Source organism: Synchytrium microbalum (genome assembly GCF_006535985.1).
Source record: "Synchytrium microbalum strain JEL517 chromosome Unknown SmJEL517_scf0002, whole genome shotgun sequence".
In the NCBI taxonomy this organism is placed as follows: domain Eukaryota; kingdom Fungi; phylum Chytridiomycota; class Chytridiomycetes; order Synchytriales; family Synchytriaceae; genus Synchytrium; species Synchytrium microbalum.
The window spans coordinates 1,246,544-1,266,397 of record NW_022158351.1 but is presented as its reverse complement, the minus strand read 5'-3'; the positions used below and the strand labels follow the sequence as shown (position 1 = coordinate 1,266,397).

Sequence of the window (19,854 nt, the reverse complement as noted above, 5' to 3'; positions counted from 1 at the left end):
CCGCACAAAGAATCATTCCCTAGCTAGTGAAAAAGTGGATTTTGACTCTGGAAGGTGGAAACTGAACCAGAAATCCAGAGCTTCGGGATATGTGACTTTTGTGCCTTTAGTCGGCCTTGCAAGGAAAGAATACACTTATTACCACAAGATATCACTTGTATTATAATACGACGTATCAATATTGACTATTTCTGGTCTTTCAAACCTCCCTATACTGTTTGGGCCATCGCCAACTTCCAAGTTTATCAGCGCGTTATTACAATGAGCCCTACTGACTACAGCCCCCAAGGCGTTCTCAGAGCGATCGTTGCCGCTGCTATGGCTGTCTGGCTAGCACTGGCAAACACTCTGCCGTCATATGAGGCAGATGCTGCTGGTGGGAGGTGCACAACGGCAGTCAAGTAGGTTTTGTGATGTTGATTTCAAGTTTGTTTTGGTTTTAAAGGCCGAGACCTAACCAGCACATCTCTTTTTCATCTAGCCCTGTACGGTCTACGACCAACAAGGGACCTGGCTGCGGCCTCCCGGTCCCTTCGAAACGCCAACATCTACACCTGTCGATGGGTGCTGGGTTGGTACCGGCCCACGAGTCAAATCGTGGTGCCGAAGTAGACGGGCACCCAGCCTACCAAAGCAAAATCTGTGGGGAGGTTCCTGCACCTGAGGTAGAGTTGGTTTCTTAGAAACCAATTCCAAGCATTGTTTTTGTTTTAATGTACAGACATGTCATCTCACACCCTTCTCTAATCATCCATAGTCCTGTAAGGTCTTTGAACGACAAGGGATTCGGTGGCGACCTCTCTGTCTCTTCGAAAGACCACTTGTGGCATCAGCCTTCGGGCGTTGACAGTTTGGTGCCAGCCCGAGAGTCAAATGATCGTGGTGCTGAAGTAGAAGCTGGACCAGCACCCAAGGTTTCTAGTACCCCTCAGCTACGTAAGTACATCTTGCCAATTCCTGTTTCAAGCTTCTGTTTCTTTGTTTGAAGGTCTTCTCCTGTTAAACAGCGAAAAATCTCGGCAGCGAGGATATTGTCTTCTGCAGCTGCTACCGGCCTTTCCTATATAGCTCATTATCCCAGCCGCCAGATTGGTACCGGATACAAATCTGTCTTTGCAATGGTCCCATCTTGCTTGACCTACATCTACATAAAAAGTTGTTGAATTCACTCTCTCAAATATACATAAACGTTAAGAAAGACATGATGTATCCAACGCCAAAAACCCGACTGTAGATTAATATGATACCACCCACGGTTCATTCTATATTTGGATTCACGTAATTATTATGAATGCAAGACATATACACAAATGCGAATAATATATTAGCAACTACAATATCCAGCTCTTCTCACACCACCACCATCCTCACCAACATTCAAGCTTGCCCTCTGATGATGATCTGATATCTCAAAATCAAATTTGGGTGGCCTAACATTTTTGGCAATATATGCAAAAGCCTCTTCTACACGTGTACCCGTCTTGGCCGATGTTTCAAATAACGGGAATGTATCTATAGTGGTTGATGCTGTGCTTGGTAGTGATTCTGTGGTATGGTTCGTTATGACATCGTCGTCTTCATAGTGTGACGACGGTGTGTCGTGTGACCCATTACTCATAACATTATTGATATTATTGTTATTATTATCTGCAGATGAAGAAGACGCCTTCCAATCTATATCATCAGCTAGTTCCTGACCTAGGTCCAGTTCCGAGTTGGATTTGAATGATGTCGAGGCTTTTCGTGATACTCGTTGGAATTGAGATGCTACGGATGATCTCCATCCGCTGCTGCTTGCTTTTCGGGTACTGTTGGTATTACTGTTGCCGAAAACACGAGTTGATTTCTGTGGCGTTTGTTGAACTATTAGTGATGATGTTGGTGACGTCGTGGTCGTACCATAAGTCGATGGAGATTGGATGGTTGATACTGGTAGTGATTGGGACGGTGGTGATGTTATCGGTATTGATGCACTAGCGGGTGTAGCCAGAGTGGGTGTCGAGTTCTTCTTTGTGACGCTACTGCTACGACGACTCAGACTGCCAGCACTAGCGCCTTTACCGAGTACCTCGCTAACACTACTAGCAGTAGAACTCTTTCTAGCAGCCTTTATCTTTGACTTGCTGGTGGTATTCGATAGATTCAGTGATGTTTCACTAACGACAACATTGGTCTTGCCTCCTCTTGCCGCTATACTGTTGTTAAGACTACTGTTACCACCACCACGAGGAGCAGCCATACAGTAAGCTTTAAGCTGCTTAGCCATATCACGTCCATGTTTCCTAGTGACAATACGTTCTGTTTCTAAATCGACCTTGTTGCCGATTATGATGAAGGGAAAATGGGAAGGTTCAGGTATATCAGCTTGTTTTATGAATTCAGCAATCCACATTTCGAGTCGCGATAGTGATAATGGGTTTGTTACATCGTATACCAGTCTAGTGTTTGGTTTAGTGTGAGGTGTCCAGCGTTAGTTTGATCAGCATATGATCTGTTCGACCAAGGAGAACGTACATGCAAGCATCAGCACCACGATAGAATGCGACTCCAAGAGACTGAAACCGTTCTTGACCTGTGGTATTGAGAGTTATCAACCCGTTGCCTAATCACTGGAAAGAAACAACAAAATGTGCAAATAAAGGTTCACCAGCAGTATCCCAGATCTGCATGGAGATCTTTCTGCCCTGTTCAGCCAGTTCGACTTCCTTTGTAATGAAATCAGCGCCGATAGTTGCCTTGTAGGTATTTGTGAATCTCTTGTGCAGATATTGGTTCCTCAATGAAGTCTTGTACAAAGTGTCAGATTGTATATGAGAATCTAAGGGAAGATAATTATACGTACCTTCCCTACTCCGCCATCTCCCAACAACACTATCTTGAGTATCTCCTTGCCCATTGTTTTGCATGTCGGAGTGTGGAATCCAAAAACACGAAAACGTCGGGAGTTTGTCTCAAATCTCGACGCGATCTTCCATCCGGAGATACTACACCTACACAACCTGCTCAACACAGCAACACAGATTCACAAAACCATAAAGCTTTCTTATAATATGAAATATACAACTTGAATCTAATGAGTTCTTTCTTTCCAACGTTATCTCCACCTTGCAACGCTCCGCCTGGTAATAAATAAGAGAGGGCCTTTTATCGAATTTTCGAGGCGACAAGTTTCTCCGACTGTGTGATAAGAGGAGAATTTATAAGTATAAGCAGAGTTCAACGAGTTCTACCAGTCGGCAACACTAACCATGAGCTTTCCCGTTAACTTGGCGACCGATTCATCTCGACATGTTTGCAACCCCGAACAGACATGAGCCTCTGGTAATCTATGCTTTGAGCAGTACTTGTTTAGGCAGTACCGACAATCGCCAATAATCTTGACTGGCTGTAAAGTGAGAAGGAGAGTTAGAAATGGCTGATTGCAAGTGCATGAGATGATCATGATCAAAACGAATTGGGTGTGGAAAACATTGCAGCACTCGGCACGCATCCATGTGCATGTGAGAATGGAGGCGTTATATGATAGCCACGATCCAACCACTTCCACAGTTCGGTCAAATTAAGAGTGCAGGATAAAGCATATACGTACTCGTTCGATGCAGCCTTCCACAGCACACTTGTTCTTCTTGGATGGGGTTATCGGTGCGGTTGATGTTGTGTTGGGATCAGATGATGATGGAAGAGTGGCGGCCTCGGAAGGAGCTGTTGATGATATAGCGGCCTTGGATTGAGTAGTAGCGTCTACTGTAGAGTGAAAATAGTTAGTGTTTGCTCCTTATCAGTGGGTATATCGCATTTGGATCTCAAAGCACTTCAATTGGTGAAACGCCATCCATACCTGAAGACATGATTCTGAGTATAATGAGATTATTTGGGTGTGAGTGTGTAGTAGTGTTGTCTATATATCTATCTAGTATGGTCTTATTCCCTCTTCTTCTGCTTTAATAGGCTGCGGTCTGCTTTTAGTGTGTGAGCAAGTTCACGACTTGCGAAATTTTGATGACGCGTCACGGATTTCTCAGACGTTCGAAGGCACGTGAGAAGGCGCAGAGCTACGGCCGTCTCGATGCAGGCAAGCGCGGATAACATGTATTCTCCTCTTGTTAACTAGGCACCTCGTCACAACTCACTTTTATTTGATGGGAGAATCCAAACTTTGCCAATGGGTTGGATGATCAGTATCTTGCATCCGAAAGACCGAATCTCAGCCAAACTTCATCCGCATTGTCAGTTCTATTCATTCCGCCACTCTCTTCACTCCCACAATTACCCAGCACCGTCCATCATCACATTATTACCATTCACATCTACTACCCGCCATCAATGGAATCTATAAATCTATCTCCGATCCAACCTCATATGGAATCATTCGCCGACGTGAACCTTTCACCACCTGCTTCTCCACTATTTGGCAGTCTTTTGGACAGTCGACGTCTCTTCGCGGCGTTCCTCACTCTAAATGCAAGACGACAATCCACCAACCACGCCATCCCGAAGCGATTGTCTATCGTGACTGAATCGTTGGCCGATGCTTCACCTGATTTATCAAGTCGCTTTCTTCGAGCCAACTCCAAGTGCATCGACTCCAGCTTTAGATTCAATTGACTTGCCTGCGCTTCCAGCTCCATTCACCGTGTCATGTGTATCACCTGTTTCATTTGCTGCCGTATCTGCGACTTACAACAGGAAGAAGAGTGAAGTGGACAAGTCCATTGCTCGAGTCTTGTTTTTAGCTCGGCTGCATGCTTGTAAGTCAACGGGAGCGTGACTTGTCTTAGTTGTTGGTGGAAATCAGTTTCTATCGTGCTATGCGCCGTGTTTTCAATGGCATGATTTCTGTTTTTGAAATCAAGCCATTGGAAAATCACTTGTCGTGGTTCGGTTGGAGTTTTCTCTCTCGCTCTAACGTGTACCGCAACCAAATTTGTAATGGGTTAAGTCTTTCTCAACGAAAAGAAGGAAGCTGACGTCTGCATACAGGTCTGCAGCTCGGAAAACAATACGGAATTTTCTCTGTGAACACCTGGGACACACTCCATACCTCCACACCTCGGCAGTCCTTAGATCCAAACTCGTGCATACATCCTCTGCAAGCAGTTTTGCCGATACCTCACGACCAACCAACATTAACAACGATACCACCACAAACGATGATAAGGCAAACAATCGTCAAGATACAAGTAACACATTCAGAAACGTTTAGTGGTTTTACGGACTTTGTTTATCGTGGATATAGTTATGTCCAAGGTGGTCGAAAGGACATGCTGGTTGCTAATTGTATTGTGCTTGTGGTTGATACGGATTTGTTGATTCGGCTGATTGAGTTGACACCTTCTGGATTCTAGTAACGAGCAACGGAATATCTTGAGCAAGTCCAGTTCGTTTTACATTGGTGCTTGGCTGTTTTGCTTGGTTTTTGGAGAACAGTAAATCAATTTCCTTATTTTGTAGATTTGCTTTTACAAGTCATATATACCTTATACAATAATAACAATACTTACCATCCCCCGTTTCTTCAAACAAGTGCTTTATGAGCGTTCATATGTAAATGGCCTTCCGGTGCAAACAATCACATCTCTCTCTTCACCATTCCAACAATCTGAGCAAGCAATCCTATTCCCTCCTTCACTAATATACCGATACCATTACACCTTCACCAAAACAACCATATACATACCCCCTCACTCATTTTACCGTTACACCGTCACAATAACAGCCGCACACCTCCTCACTCATTTATCTCACAATTCCCCAAACAATGCCAACAACGAATCATCATCAAGCAGCCCATCCACAACTTCAGCAGCGCTCAACTGATTACTCCTCAGACACTTGATATAAAAGTAGTTGTAATCTCTCGCTCCAAACTTGAAGTAGTACAGTCCGCCACACTTGTCTAGCAAGGTTTTGTAGTCTGCTTCATTCATACTGATGCACTGTCTATCGGATAGGTTTGCGACTATGGTTAGGCGTGTGAGGGTTGATGGGAGAACGTTTATGAGGCATACGAGTTTGGCGTTTGGTGATAAGTTGTAAGGTTCGATATTGGGTTGAGATTCTACAGTGGTATTATTGGCTGCTGCTACTACATCCACATTATTACCAGGCACCAGAGCAGCAGGCGGATTGACGAAATCCATAAACACAATATTCGATAGCACCAACTTTGTCAACCCACTTGTAGCGTTCAATACTTGCAACACATCCACAAAGTTCATACTCATATCCGTCAAGCTTAATAACTTTAGAGTAGCACTATAATGCTTGGTGATGACATTCAGCAAGTCCTTGCCTTCGTCTGGAGACAGTGTGAGACGAGATAATGTGATGTGTGTGAGTGATGGGAAGAATGTAGATAGGATACGTGGTATAGGTACGGGGAGGAAACCTCGAGCGACTGCTGCCTTGCTAATTGTTAATTCGAAGGATATCATGTCGAGTTCTAGTTCCTTGACCTAAGCAAATGTGTCGAGTCAGACAAAACAGAGATAAAAATCACAAAGCACTTGCAACTCAGCAACGAAGTTCATAATCATGGCCATTTATATAAATAAACCCTACCTGAGGGCAAACAGTCATATCACTCCATCTCGCACGACAAACAGCAGGTCGAGGTGGCCTATTCAACACCAACCGAGTGACTGTAGGGATGTTTGCAAATACAGTAGTGAGCCAGTCTACAACAGCAATTGGCTTTCCATCATTGTCAACTGGCAAGAAAGAGTTTGTTAGCATAGTAACAAAAAAAAAACTCTAATATGTGGTTGCAATTCCGTACCAATGTCAGATCGAGTAGAATGCAAACCACAAATCTTGAGAGTCTCCAACTTGATTGCATTGGTCAATATTGTGTACATGTCAATCTCATCTACATAAAGCCAGAGGAGGTTGATGAGCAAATTAGATATATTTACAAGAACAAACTCACTCACCAAAGGTAGCATAATCCAACCTCAATCTCACCAAGTTCGGCGCAATGGCAACCACCAAATCAGCATAATGCAAATGACTACCAAACGCCAACTTGAATCTGGTAACCGACTTCGGTATACTCTCCACCATATTATCAGGTGGTGTACCCTCAAACCCCGCAATATTCAGCCTCCTCAGATTGGGCAGCTTTTCAAGTATAGATACCGCGGTCGTTGCAGATACGTACTGACTGAACTCGACGTGAGTCATCAAGGTTGTCATGTAGATGTTTCGAGGGATGGTTACGAAAGTCAACAGGTCGGTGGAACGTACTTCACCACGCTTCTTTAGCTTCTCGGGGCGAGTGTTGTCTGAGCCGACGAGGATTGGCATGTTTCGATATAGAGTTGCGGAGACGTGTTGGGATATGATGTGACCAGTGTGTGGGAGTAGTCTGTGTAAGATTCCACGGCCATATCGAGTCCTTGTCAAGTGAGAAAAGACCTAATATGGGTATGATATTGAAAAGGGTTAGCTATGCTTCTACAATAGTCTTTGTACAAAGACTCAAGGTGTAGTCATCTTGTCAATCATATTGTGTAATAAACTCCGCTTAAAGCATTCATCGTAGTTGTATGAAGATTCAAGGTGGATTTGAACAATCACATGTTTTTGGCAAAAAGTAGTTCAGGGCAGCTGAATGCCATGTTTTCGGCCAACAAGAATGAGATTCAGCAAGTTCATATATTAATGCAATAGCAACTTGCCTCTTCAATGAGCTCCGCAGGGAGAGTTTGAAGCGAGGGAGGGCCATTCACCTCGTCCAAATGAGTTTGTACAATGTTCATGACAGTAGCGACTCTGAGTACTGACGCCATGCATGCATCCATTTCGGTAAAAGTTGTCTGTATAGAGAGTCAAAGTAAGAACTTGTCAGCTTGTTGGATCAAAAAGAGTCAAATGTTTGGAACTGAAAGTGCTGAGACATGCGAGCCTTAAGTACCTCTGTGGTAGTATTCCCCATGTTTGTATCAGGTCTTTAGTACTATGTTTTGTTTGAAATTGTTGTTGAAAACGGGCTGTATTCATGTTAAGTGCCTGAAATTCTGTACAGTCACGCAGTCACCGAATTTCAAGACTGAACAATTAATTATAAAAACGACTGATCAAGAATTGCTCGCGGTAACACACGAAAATTTCATGTCCTCGACGTTATTCCGGCTCTTTTGGTCGGGCTTCTGTTGTTGGCGGTGTTGCTGGTCGAGTCATCAACTGTTGACTGACCAACCTCCAACTTAGACCAAATGATTCCCGCCTTTGCATATCTTGCGACGTGTAATTTATAATATAATCGCAGTTAGACACTATGCAATTTCATTGTGGCGCGAGTCCTGACGGGCAAATGCAAAAGCTTTCTGTTTTTTCGTTGCTGTTGCGATATCGACAAAAGACACACCCAACATTGAGAAGACCCGTGGACTCCATTCCAATACTGTAGGGGGTATTAACTCCAAGTTTCGCCATTACATGCTGTTCCATGTACAAGGGTTCTCCATTTTTTTTTTTTTAGCACTTGCTGCTTGTTCTCTGTCAAGCACCAAGGACATGAAGCATAGAATTAACCGCTGCAGTCCCGGTTAACGGGCCAACAGTGCAATATACGATACTGTGGTGAGGTCGTATAGAGAAATATTTTTTCTTTTTCGTCTTAAGGGATACTGGATGCGAATAACAACACAACCTGTGGTTTCGCAACGCTATTGAAGTGCAAGCCTCTGTGGCCGAGCGGTTAAGGCGTACGTATTCCGTTAGCATCATTTAATAGCCACATCCCTTGTGCTAAAACTGTTCTTACGTACACAGGGTAGATTTAAGTCCTACTAACGCAAGTTGCGAGGGTTCGAACCCCTCCGGAGGCATTTTTGCGTCAATGCGCAAGCATAAGGTTCTTGTGACTCTAAATTGTAAGACTTGTTGTTTTGAACTCGCCTGATGGTGGTACTTGCCGAGCCTTTCCTTCCTGCTGTCGATGCTGTTGGTGCAGCCACAAATGTCGAAAACTCCACGACTCCACGTTGCCTTTTCTGAGACTGTGGCAGCCCGCGGCATTTACGTACAAGCACCTCACCAGGGCCTCACCATCCATCTTTTCGGTCATAATCAATGGCATGTCAAGTTAACTCTAAAAGAAGAACCAAGTTTTACCGCCAGATTTGTGTAAAAATGATGATATGGGTGATCCTATTTGGGGTCTATGAATGTAGAGGTGCTGCTTTTTGGTGTAGATTATTGCTGTAACTCGCTTTAGTATACAATTTTTGCATCACTAGTGGAAAAGATTCCCGGTGTCTTAGCTGTACTCTGAATATTATAAGTTAGATATTTGGGGTGATCATGCCGTGAGCTGTGCTAGTAAACCCTCCTTTGGCAAACGTCACGATATGGTCCGGGATACTCTTGTCTCTCTTGCTCAGGCTTCTGGGATTCGCGCTACTGCGGAGCATAATGTTGGTTGTTTAGGTATCACCACACGCTATGGGAAACATACCGCTCGCCCTCGCCCCGCCGATGTATTCTTACCAAGCTGGTCTGACGGGCGATCTGTCTGTGTCGATGTTACTGGGGTGTCTGTACTAGCCCATACGGATCTTCGTGGCTTGGGTGAAGCTGCTCGTGCAGCCGCTCACGACAAAAAGGAGAAATATGTTGGTACCTGTAGTCTTGCTGGATTCGGCTTCCTTCCATTTGCTTTTGACACCATGGGCTACCTTGCTCCAGACGCTGTAGAAATTTTACGTCGCATTCAAGCCGCGTGGGCTCACGCGCAATCTGCTCGGGGTATAGTTGCTCAGAACTTTGTCTTCCGCCGTGTTGGATTCTGTATCATGAAGGGTATTGCGCGACAACTTGTCGGTCGTCGTCGTTTGGGTGAGCCTATTTGGGGTCTATGAATGTAGAGGTGCTGCTTTTTGGTGTAGATTATTGCTGTACATCGCCTTAAAATACATTTTTTGCATCGTCGTAAAAATGAGCATCAATGAGAATTTCATTACTTTGGTTGAAATGGGACTTGAACCCATGCCACTTTCGTGAGTGCATCTTGAGTGCACCGCCTTAACCGCTCGGCCATCCAACCTTGAACGTTCTTCATATGTTCTGAGTTCTCCGATGGCGCCAGCTTGTTGGATCGAGCTCCCTATCACACTTCGTGTCCAAACGGCCGTTTCTTTCGACCTATGTGGCATACAGCTTCATTACCACAATTCGCACTCTTTGGAAGCAGTGGTTGGTGTCATGTTTGTTCTGTGAACCTTGTGATGCAAAATATCAAAAACAAAAAAAAACCATAAAGTCTCAGTGTACCTCCAATGAGCAGTTGTTGTCGCGAATATGTATGTTTCTTGCAGTCTCAAGAGCAATATAAGCGCAACGTGCAGGTCTTCCATCGAGGTTCACAGAGAAAAGGATGCATCAACCAAAATGGTCGCAAAGGTTGCACTAGGCTCACTTACAAGAAAAGATCTGGCCCACCATATCATTGATTCTCTGCCCTTGGAACGTGATTTGCTACATACTTTTAACTAGTTGAGCATAATCTCCTATACTGCGATCTGCTTTTGCGGCAAAATCCAAGAATGTCACAATCGTTCGCAACTCGGTATGTTCGACACCATTCAAGCCGAAGCTAATTCTTTAGATTTTGAGATTTACAGTGAATGGTACACTTGCTGTCGAAAACCCAGTTTCTGCTCGCTGTGCTGAAAGGCTTTAATTGACGTTGAGGGTACAACATGAACGCCTTTAATCGCACCTTAGCAAGTGAACCGGCTCATTTTGGACGCTTTTCTGTCGGAGATCAGTCGCGAACGCTCCTGAAAATGTCGGGGACTACGTGCATGCGGGATGTTTTTAGATTTGTCAGCCAGCATACACATAGTAGGTTAGCATCCCACGTGAAGTCACCAATCGAAGTTAAAAACAATTTCGATATGAAGATCTTGAACGGTTTCTCTTTCAGTTTCGTTACCCTTATTTCCTGCCAAACGAAATTTGTGGAGATGGGACTTAAGAAGCGAGAAAACAAAATATGGTAGAGATGGGACTTAAGGACGGGACGTGGGCTTTGAGATACCGTTTGCTCAAATAACTTGAGAATCTGGTATGAGCGATTTTATATGGCCAAAACTCTACATCGAAATCTGACGAGGCCCGCTCCAATTCACTCAAATAATATGCAGTGTGTATGTGCTTCTCGAAACAGTGAGCACAGGAGCATAACATCACCAGCTAATAGTTGAATCACACCATTTGCTGCCATGCCAAACGACTGGCTTGGGAGTGTCTGCCGAATCACTCGAGAATGGATTCGTCTCTATTAGAATTCGCAGAGTCTGAGCACAAAGTCAATCCCACCATGAAACGTGTGACTAGTAATTGGATCACAATTCACAAAAAGCGACTGCTGTTCCTCTATCGTGGTTTAGGGGGCGACTGATGCTTCAACATTCCACGGTAGATTGGTGGAGCGCAGAGTGAGTCCAAAGACACGGAGATCCAAGAGAACGTTACCAAGATTGCTTTCTCTGTCTCGAGATAGCCCAATGATTCGCATTGAACGATTAATGACCGTGTGCGTGTTTGTCGGAAAACCAACTCCAAGCACTCGAGCACCACGTACAACGATGTTTGGAGGAGTATAGATCTGTGATCTGTAACAGCAGAAGTTCGATTTGAGCGAGATAATAGTCTTCTAAGGATTCAGAAGCTTGTAAATTGATGCAGTAACACGCAATGGTAATCCGTTGATGGTAAACGGTTCAAGAGGAAACCATAGACAAGGTAAAACTATTCCAAACTGAGATGTAAGACTTGAATAAGACCAAGATACCCGTTCTCTGAGTTGAAGCGTTGGGTTTCGTGTTTTGGCGTGGCTTAGGTCGAGTTTTTTTGCCGAAGTCAACTAATAAAATTGAATTTTGGAGAATAAGTTCAATGACCTTATATGCCGTATGGGCCTAAGCTATGACGACTTTAGATCTACAGAGACCATGGACAACTCCTCAACATCAAGTTCGTCGTTTGTTCTCGATGCTCCAGTAGTAACCGATTGCAAGAAAAATAATGAGCAAGTGTTCTGCCAGTTTGTTTTACTACTGGTTTAGAAGACTTTAGACCTAACTTTGTATCGATACTAGTTATCAATTGGTTGCAAGTGCATTGACGGTCTTACGAAACCAGCTGGTGCAAGCTCAGTCGGATTTGCTACGGTTGGAAGAGCTCAAATCTGAAGCTGTTGCGGATCCTTTGACGTATGTCGACAAGGTCACTTCCAAGGTTAGATCATTTGAAACAATGCTTGGAGATCTTTTGCTTGTAGATCTTTTGCTACACAAACGTCACAACGTCTAACAAACCTTTTTGGCAACCAACTATAAACAGAGTGCGCATGAACACTATAAAGGCCTGCAAAAAGTGGTTGCTATACCACATGTCAATCTGGAAAAGTACATGGAGCCTCTAAAAAAGAGAGGGAGTGATATTGGTATGTCGTAATAGCTGTGTTGTTTCAGTCATCTGTTCTCAAAGTCTGACGCCATCGTTCTGAATGAACCCTAGATATGGTGATATCGCCGCCAAAGAAACCTAGAATATACCGACCAACGGTTCCTGAAATCAGTACAGTTTTTCCTGCTTACCAGGTATATTCCTGATTTGAGATTTTTTGACACTAACGCCTGAATTGACACGTTTATTATTATATCAGCGTTCTCCTTCAGTATCCACATGTGGCAGTCCAGCATTTGAACGAAGGAATCCTTTAGACTCTCCATTAGTAGAAGAACGTAGTATACCTGCTTTGGCAAAACCAGCTGCTACCAAAGTTGCTCAGAGAAGGCCAAAGGGAACTCGTGGCCCTGGGATTAGACCGTCTGGTCTCTACTACTCCAATAGGTTGGTAATTATTAACGAACCTTTTGCTCAACAGAAATATTGACATGCCACAACTTGGAATTTAGGTTTTCAGGAGCTTCATATTTAGGAACTCCAACAATCCGAATGGAAGATGAGGAGCGAGCTGTCGCTCCATTATCTCCATCGCCTTCTGTGTCAGATAACGAAGCAGAATCAGAGATACCAGCTGAGTTTCGTGATAGCGAAGAGTACAAGGAGCTACTCAAACTTAAACGACTCGCCAAACTTAAAAAGCAACAGCAATCGCAACAGCAGCAGATATCTAAGCCATCAGTAACGTCTAGTAGTGCAGCTGTAGATACTCAGGCTCAGCATCCGCCCACGCCTCCACCAGCAAAAACACAACCACAAGTTGTAGTAAAACAACAGAGATATACCACACTAACTGTGCATCACGGATACAAGTGTGATAGTTGTGGATCAGAACCTATAGTAGGGGGTAGATGGAAATGTCTTCAATGCGATGAGCTGGATTTATGTGATCCGTGTCATTTGAAGGATTATCTGGGTCATTCTTCAAGTCATTCAATGACGTTGATTGAAACACCTGAAGTTAGCAGCGCGATTGAAGGAGAAAACTATTCCTATCTTTGTCTGAATTAATTTCCTTGTTTAGTAAATCGTTTGTACAAATTATTATTGGATCGGCTCCCAAACAACAAATGTAATATCGCATGGCATCTCAATGTGTGATCGTGTGAGGGCGTAAGAACACCTGAATTTGCTGAGAGCTGCTTGTCTCCTCGTTCGCCGTTTTCGTCTCACTCGCTGACCACCTTCGCACAAACACACAAACCAAATCACCCCAAGCGAACATACTCTATAGCAAATCTGACTCGTTCTGGGTGTTTAGTTTTGAAGATATGTCAGGCCTGGCACTTAAAGATTCTCGCCCCAAAACAAACAAGCAACAAAGAAGCGTCCCATCCAAGTTTACAACTCGAGTAGATCTTTTGCAGGTTGATGAAGCAGAAGACGAGATAGATAGATCCGATAAAGAAATACAACGTCAGAGACTGATTGGTGGTCTCAATCTACCTGATGCAACCGAATTAGGCAAGGAAAACAATGGCATCACGTATTCATTCCAACGACCGAGTTATGGCAAAATGGGATTGAAAATGTATGCTACAGAGGCTGCTAGATTACATCAGGATACTAGTAATAATAATAGCAATAATAGTGGTGATGGTACTCAACCTGGTGGTAGTGCTGCTGGTAGTCGAGACGCTGATGATGAGGAAATGGCACCTCCAGACAAGTACGATGACGCAAATGAAGAGGAAGAATCTAAAAGTGATGCTGAAATGGAAGAAGAAGATGATCCTAGTCCGCTTAAACGTAAACGTGTCGAGGAAGTCAATCAACAAACTCGAGAACGACGAATTATTGCTAGAGCACTCAAAGACGACGATGCTGATTCTAATGGTGAATCGTCTGATGAGGATGATGATGATGGCGAGGAATATGAAGAACAAGCTGAAGACGAAGAAGAGGAGGTCAACGAAGAAGTGCAAACTATAGGTGAAGCTCAGAAGGATGCGGAACAACAACAACAATCAGCCACTGGAGAAACCGCCGCCTTCTTCAAAGTAGCAACTACAGCTCATATTACATCTAATAATACCATGGCAAAACTTCCATCGCTCGAACCCAAAGTATATAAAGAACTCTTGAGCAAAGTCATATCACGTCATGCTCAACAAACCAAGGAGTTAGCAAAGCTTTACGAGTCTAGATATCCAGAGTGGTATTTCAGTCTCTCCTCAGGGTTTAACTTATTATTTTATGGGTATGGCTCAAAGCGGGAACTCTTGACTCGATTTGCTCAACGGTATTGCTCTCGTCACCCTATACTCGTAGTCAATGGTTACTTTCCCTCCACCACTATAAAAGATATTCTAGGTCAGATTCTAGGCAGCGTAGTCAAATATCAAGGTCGTATGGGTACATATACAGATCAGGTCAACACCATTGCCGAGTACTTTAATAATGAAGAACGAGAATACGACCGATTGTATCTCCTAGTACATAATATTGATGGTCAGAATCTACGATCTGAGAAGGCAGTCTCTGCTCTAGCCTTGCTGGCCAGTAATCCACACATACACGTCATGGCATCGATAGACCACATTCATGCGCCCATGATGTGGGATAGTTTTAAATCTCATCAATTCAACTGGATGTATCATGATGCCACGACATATGAGCACTATGATGCTGAAATGTCGTTTGAGGATTCTATACTGATGAAGACTGGAGATGACCTGTCTGCTCGTGGGTTTGGATTTGTCTTGCAAAGTGTGAATGAGAGTACACGTCGACTCTTCAAGCTGCTGGCCGAGACACAGATCCATGCTATGAAAGAAGACTCACGAACTCGTAATGAAGCTGATGATAAAGCCTATGACCATGATGTAGCAGGTCATGATCACGATGAATTCCCAACTCTTAATAATCACATGGACACTACTGCTAGCAGCAGTCGACGAAAGGGTAATGGCAAGGCTAGTACAGGTGCAGGCAGTAAAGCTGTTGCTACTTCGCCTCTGGTCAATGGTATTCCATTCGATACATTCTGGGCCAAGTGTCGCCAGCAGTTTATTGCTCATAGTATACAGACGTTTAGACAGCTAATGACAGAACTCAAGGATCATAAACTGGTGCTTAGCAAGCGACGACCTGATGGACAAGATGCATTGTATATACCACTAGATCGAGGTTCACTTGAAGCAGTCATTGAAGGAATGTAGAAAGAGGGCAAAGAATGTTGCATAGAATACGTAAACGATGTAGGAAGAACAAGTGTTGAAATTAGCCCATGTATATTGTACTCTCAACACGCAAACACGTCACATTTGTCGACTTGGCAATAGATCTCGGCGCGTTTGCAGCCGTTTGAACAACGTACACTTACAGGATTGATTTCCTTTCAATAGTTGATTCAATCAAACGAACAAAGTTTTACTCTTTTCTTCGTGTAGTTCAATCACCATCTTGCAATTTCACCAAAGGGTGACAAAAACATTTCGACCTTGACCCAGAGACGAGAGAGGAGAGCTGTGGGCAAGATTGGAGTGTTGGAGGTCTTCTTGTTTACATAGTAGAGGTTGGAGCCTAGTTCTTGGCAATTTTAGAAGGTAAGCATTTTGAGGCTGACTGGATACAAAAGCAAAGAAAAATCCTTGGTATTGAGGCACACAGCGATGCATAAAGTACACGAGACAGGGTGAATCATCTTGAAATTTATTGTTTTCTTATGGTCTAGCTTCTTTCTTGGAACTAACAGACGGTCTCATCCTTCTATTCAATAATTAAGGTTTTCGTCAACAAACAACATTTGCTCAGTAGTTTTATCACCTCGACATTGCCCAGACCTCTTTATACCCACTGTCCATTGGAATTGCTATTGATATACTCTCTCGTTGGATTGATAACTCGGATAGAAACGACTTGGACGAATCTTGACTGAGCTCAGAACTCGATATATTATCGACCATAAAGACACGTCAAGGATATATCATTGGGCTCAAGTTATTCTATATATAGGTAATACCGTGTTGTGGCTTATAGTTGGCAAACAAACGCCCTCGAAAAAAGTAGACAAGTAAAGAAAAAATCGAGACTTCCACAATGTTAACTCATCATAATCATATAAGTGGAGTCCATCCATTATATTATCAGCAGTCAAATGTGTCGACTTCAACTGCCAATTCCGCTCGATCTCCGATACCCGTTGCTGGATCTGCTCAGCACTATCAACAACAGCAACCACCACAACAGCAACGACCGCAGCAATACTGGGTTGCTAGCAGCGCTGCATTTCGGACTCAGCCTATACAAAAGGTGCAATCCACGTATCATATGATGCCACCGCAAAACCAGCAACAGCAACCACAAGATTGCTATTACACCCAACAACAGCAGCAGCAACAACAACAAGCCGCTTACATACCATACTATGCTCATCCAAGTAATAATGCAATCATAATAGATGATTTCCAGTCAAACGATATACGTAGGCAGCTCTTCCCCGGACAACCACCCTCATCATCAACCTTAATACCACCATTCGTCCCAGCCTCATCATCCTACTCAAACCATTCCGATGAAAGTGTGGTGGATGCTCTACCATCCCGACAATACGTCCATCCCGTATCTATGCGAGGTAGACAATTGCCTTCTCCGCCACAACACCATCAATCTGTTGGACGGAATGTCGGAAATGCTCCTATTGTCATACAAGAATCACCAGCACAGCATCATCAACGACAGCAGCAAGGCAAGGTGACTCGTCATGCTGCAGCTGCTGGTATAAATATGGTGCCTGCTATATCTACTGCCGCGGTGACTGGTAAAAGATCTAGAGGTGGTGTTGCAGCTGAGGTTATTGATTTGACGATGGATACTCCTGAACCAGTCGTCAAAAGACGACGGGTGGATAAGCAGGCTGTTGGTGCTCCCATCATGCTGACTCCTGTTTCTGCCAAGGTAGAATTATTTGGTTGTGTTGTAATGTTACATGGAGATGCAACATCTAACGATATTTTTGTTGTGTAGGCATCGTCCTTTAAAGACTCGGAACAGCATCAGGACGATGAGAATGGATATCTTATTGTGAAAATCAATGATAGTATACGTAATGGACGATGTAAGCAATGGATCTCTATTTTTTTGTCTGACTTCAGATGTTTGAAGCTCACTCCACACATTCACCTAATAGATAAAGTGTTAAAGGTTAGAGGACAAGGAACATTCGGAAGGGTAGTTGAGGCATGGGACCGAGAACGAAAAGTACATGTGGCCATTAAGATCATACGCTCTCAAGCCAAATTCAAGAATGCTGCTAGAGGCGAAGTCAAGATTTTGAAACATGTTCAGGCAAGAGATCCTTCCAACAAGAAGTAAGTGCTTTGGTGCTATTGATACACTTTAGTTACCTTTTTTGGCTGCATAACCGATGAACTGTTGAAACAGAAACACTTTTCTTACACTTTTCTATTAACTTAGACAATGCATACATCTACTTGAAGACTTCTTCATTGGTGATCATATGTGTATGGTCTTCAACTTGTTGGGAGGTTCCTTGTATGATTGTATGAGAGCATCTCGATTCTCGCCATTTGCAACCCATCAAATCCGAGAATTGGCTCGTCAGATATTAGAAGCCACTGCATTTCTACATTCAGAAAAGATTACGCATACAGATTTGAAGCCTGAAAACCTCATGTTGGATTGTAAAGAGTTTGAGCTTCAGCCACTTTCCAAGGTATGCTTTGGCTATTGACAGATTGTTTTTGATCAGAAGTTTTACGAGTACTAACACATGCAATTCTTTGGCTTTAAATAGAGGACTACGGCTACTCAAATCGTATTGCGAGATACCCGCTTGACTGTCATTGATATGGGCAGGTAAGAAACGCTTCCGCTGCATCAAGGGACTTCGTTTGTTAGTTTTTTCACTCTGATAAGATTGCTCACGACCCTTATTTTATAGTGCCGTATTTCACGACGACTATCATTCTTCGGTTGTAGCAACACGACACTATCGAGCACCCGAAATCATTCTGGGTACTGGGTGGTCTTATCCTTGTGACATCGTAAGTTTATGATGCAATCATGCTTCGTGATGTTTTCAACCGTCTCACCCCTCTGTTGCAACTCTCATAGTTCGCCATTGGATGTATACTCGCTGAACTATTCACAGGATCAGTCCTCGTTCCTACCGTGGACGAAACAACACATGAAGAGCATCTCTTCATGTTGGAAGCAATATTAGGAAAATTCCCAACCCGGATGGTAAACTCATCACCCACATTCTTCCCACGTGGTCGAGTTGATTATCCCAAAAACGATACTCGACACGAAAGATATATGGATGTAAAAGCTCTTCCACGCCTAGAAAAGACATTTAGGCCACGAGATCAAGCTGAACGATTACTACTTGATTTGGTCAAGAAGATGTTGGATTTAGATCCTCAAGCTCGACCCACTGCGTCGGAAGCTTTGAGACATCCATTCCTTGCAGAAAAGTGAAAACATCAATAGCATATAAACAGTTGCAGGAATTATATTAGTATTTGGGGAGTGGGATTTGGGTTGATGTTGTTTTACATAAAATGTGGAATCTATGGAGGAGAGAAGGAGAGGAGATAGCAGGGAGAGATTAATGTCTCTGGTAGTTGTTTCAAAGGAAGAAAGTTCCAAATAGTCATACCCTTACAAAATGCTTGTACACTAGTTAACCGAAAGCTTCATAAGGCCCATATGAAATGAATAAACCCTGTATTATAAACAATAACCCGAGAGCGAGCTTAGTTCGGATTGCCACAAGATGTAGCTGTTTGGAGGCATTGGGGTCAAGAGGAAACTATGATGAAATTGTATTTGGCAACATGGAAACAAAGTTCAAGATGATTTTACGAATTTTTTGTGATTTATGAATGGTCACCCTTCTCCAGGTCATGAAATGTTCCTTGGGTTATGCTGCCAAGTTGCAGCAATGTCTTTGATACATTCAGTCCATTAGTACTGGCACTGGATGTGCTGTTGAGTCCTAGCCCAGTATGTAAACCGTCTCCACCATTACCACTACTACCATTAACTCTATCACTATTGCTATTACCATTGATCCAAGGCGGGATAGACTGCCCTTCGCTGCTAGGCGAGAATCCTCCAGGCGACAATGTCGACGTAGGAGAACTCACCATAGGCTCAGCATCAACATCCGTAACTACAATCATACCTCCCAGATCCCCATCATGAGTATTAGATATCGTCGTTGTGGGCGACGATACAACATGATGGGAATGCTTGCGTATACGCACCTTCTCGTGCTGCTGAGAATGACCTGAATCATACAAGTCACATTCAGACGCACAACTGGTGCGTGACACTTCATCAGAGTAGCTGTTTCGGGTATTGTCTATATGATTTGGGGGCTGTGGTGGCAGTATATCCTGTATTCGG

General features: G+C 43.5%; 5 protein-coding genes across 5 annotated transcripts; 3 read left to right on the top strand and 2 right to left on the bottom strand.

Annotated features, from left to right (window-relative positions):
• Positions 1–1,324: 1,324 nt before the first annotated feature.
• SmJEL517_g00752 (uncharacterized protein) lies at positions 1,325–2,896 on the bottom strand (the record flags this gene model as incomplete). The annotated part of the gene is made up of 4 exons (XM_031166681.1): positions 1,325–2,438; positions 2,515–2,572; positions 2,648–2,786; positions 2,843–2,896. The coding sequence occupies 4 exons, from the start codon at positions 2,894–2,896 to the stop codon at positions 1,325–1,327; spliced, it is 1,365 nt and encodes a 454-aa protein (XP_031027510.1).
• A 330-nt stretch (positions 2,897–3,226) lies between these two features.
• SmJEL517_g00751 (uncharacterized protein) lies at positions 3,227–3,848 on the bottom strand (the record flags this gene model as incomplete). The annotated part of the gene is made up of 3 exons (XM_031166680.1): positions 3,227–3,385; positions 3,590–3,744; positions 3,839–3,848. 3 exons carry the CDS (start codon positions 3,846–3,848, stop codon positions 3,227–3,229), a joined length of 324 nt encoding a protein of 107 aa, XP_031027511.1.
• Positions 3,849–11,960: 8,112 nt separating this feature from the next.
• Positions 11,961–13,488, top strand: SmJEL517_g00750 (uncharacterized protein; the record flags this gene model as incomplete). The annotated part of the gene is made up of 6 exons (XM_031166679.1): positions 11,961–12,052; positions 12,108–12,246; positions 12,352–12,454; positions 12,529–12,611; positions 12,677–12,864; positions 12,930–13,488. 6 exons carry the CDS (start codon positions 11,961–11,963, stop codon positions 13,486–13,488), a joined length of 1,164 nt encoding a protein of 387 aa, XP_031027531.1.
• Positions 13,489–13,748: 260 nt separating this feature from the next.
• On the top strand, positions 13,749–15,638 carry SmJEL517_g00749 (uncharacterized protein; the record flags this gene model as incomplete). The annotated part of the gene is made up of 1 exon (XM_031166678.1): positions 13,749–15,638. The coding sequence occupies one exon, from the start codon at positions 13,749–13,751 to the stop codon at positions 15,636–15,638; it is 1,890 nt and encodes a 629-aa protein (XP_031027351.1).
• Positions 15,639–16,518: 880 nt separating this feature from the next.
• SmJEL517_g00748 (uncharacterized protein) lies at positions 16,519–18,921 on the top strand (the record flags this gene model as incomplete). Its single annotated transcript, XM_031166677.1, has 7 exons — positions 16,519–17,376; positions 17,446–17,536; positions 17,609–17,789; positions 17,896–18,154; positions 18,236–18,297; positions 18,383–18,485; positions 18,556–18,921. 7 exons carry the CDS (start codon positions 16,519–16,521, stop codon positions 18,919–18,921), a joined length of 1,920 nt encoding a protein of 639 aa, XP_031027350.1.
• Positions 18,922–19,854: the final 933 nt, after the last annotated feature.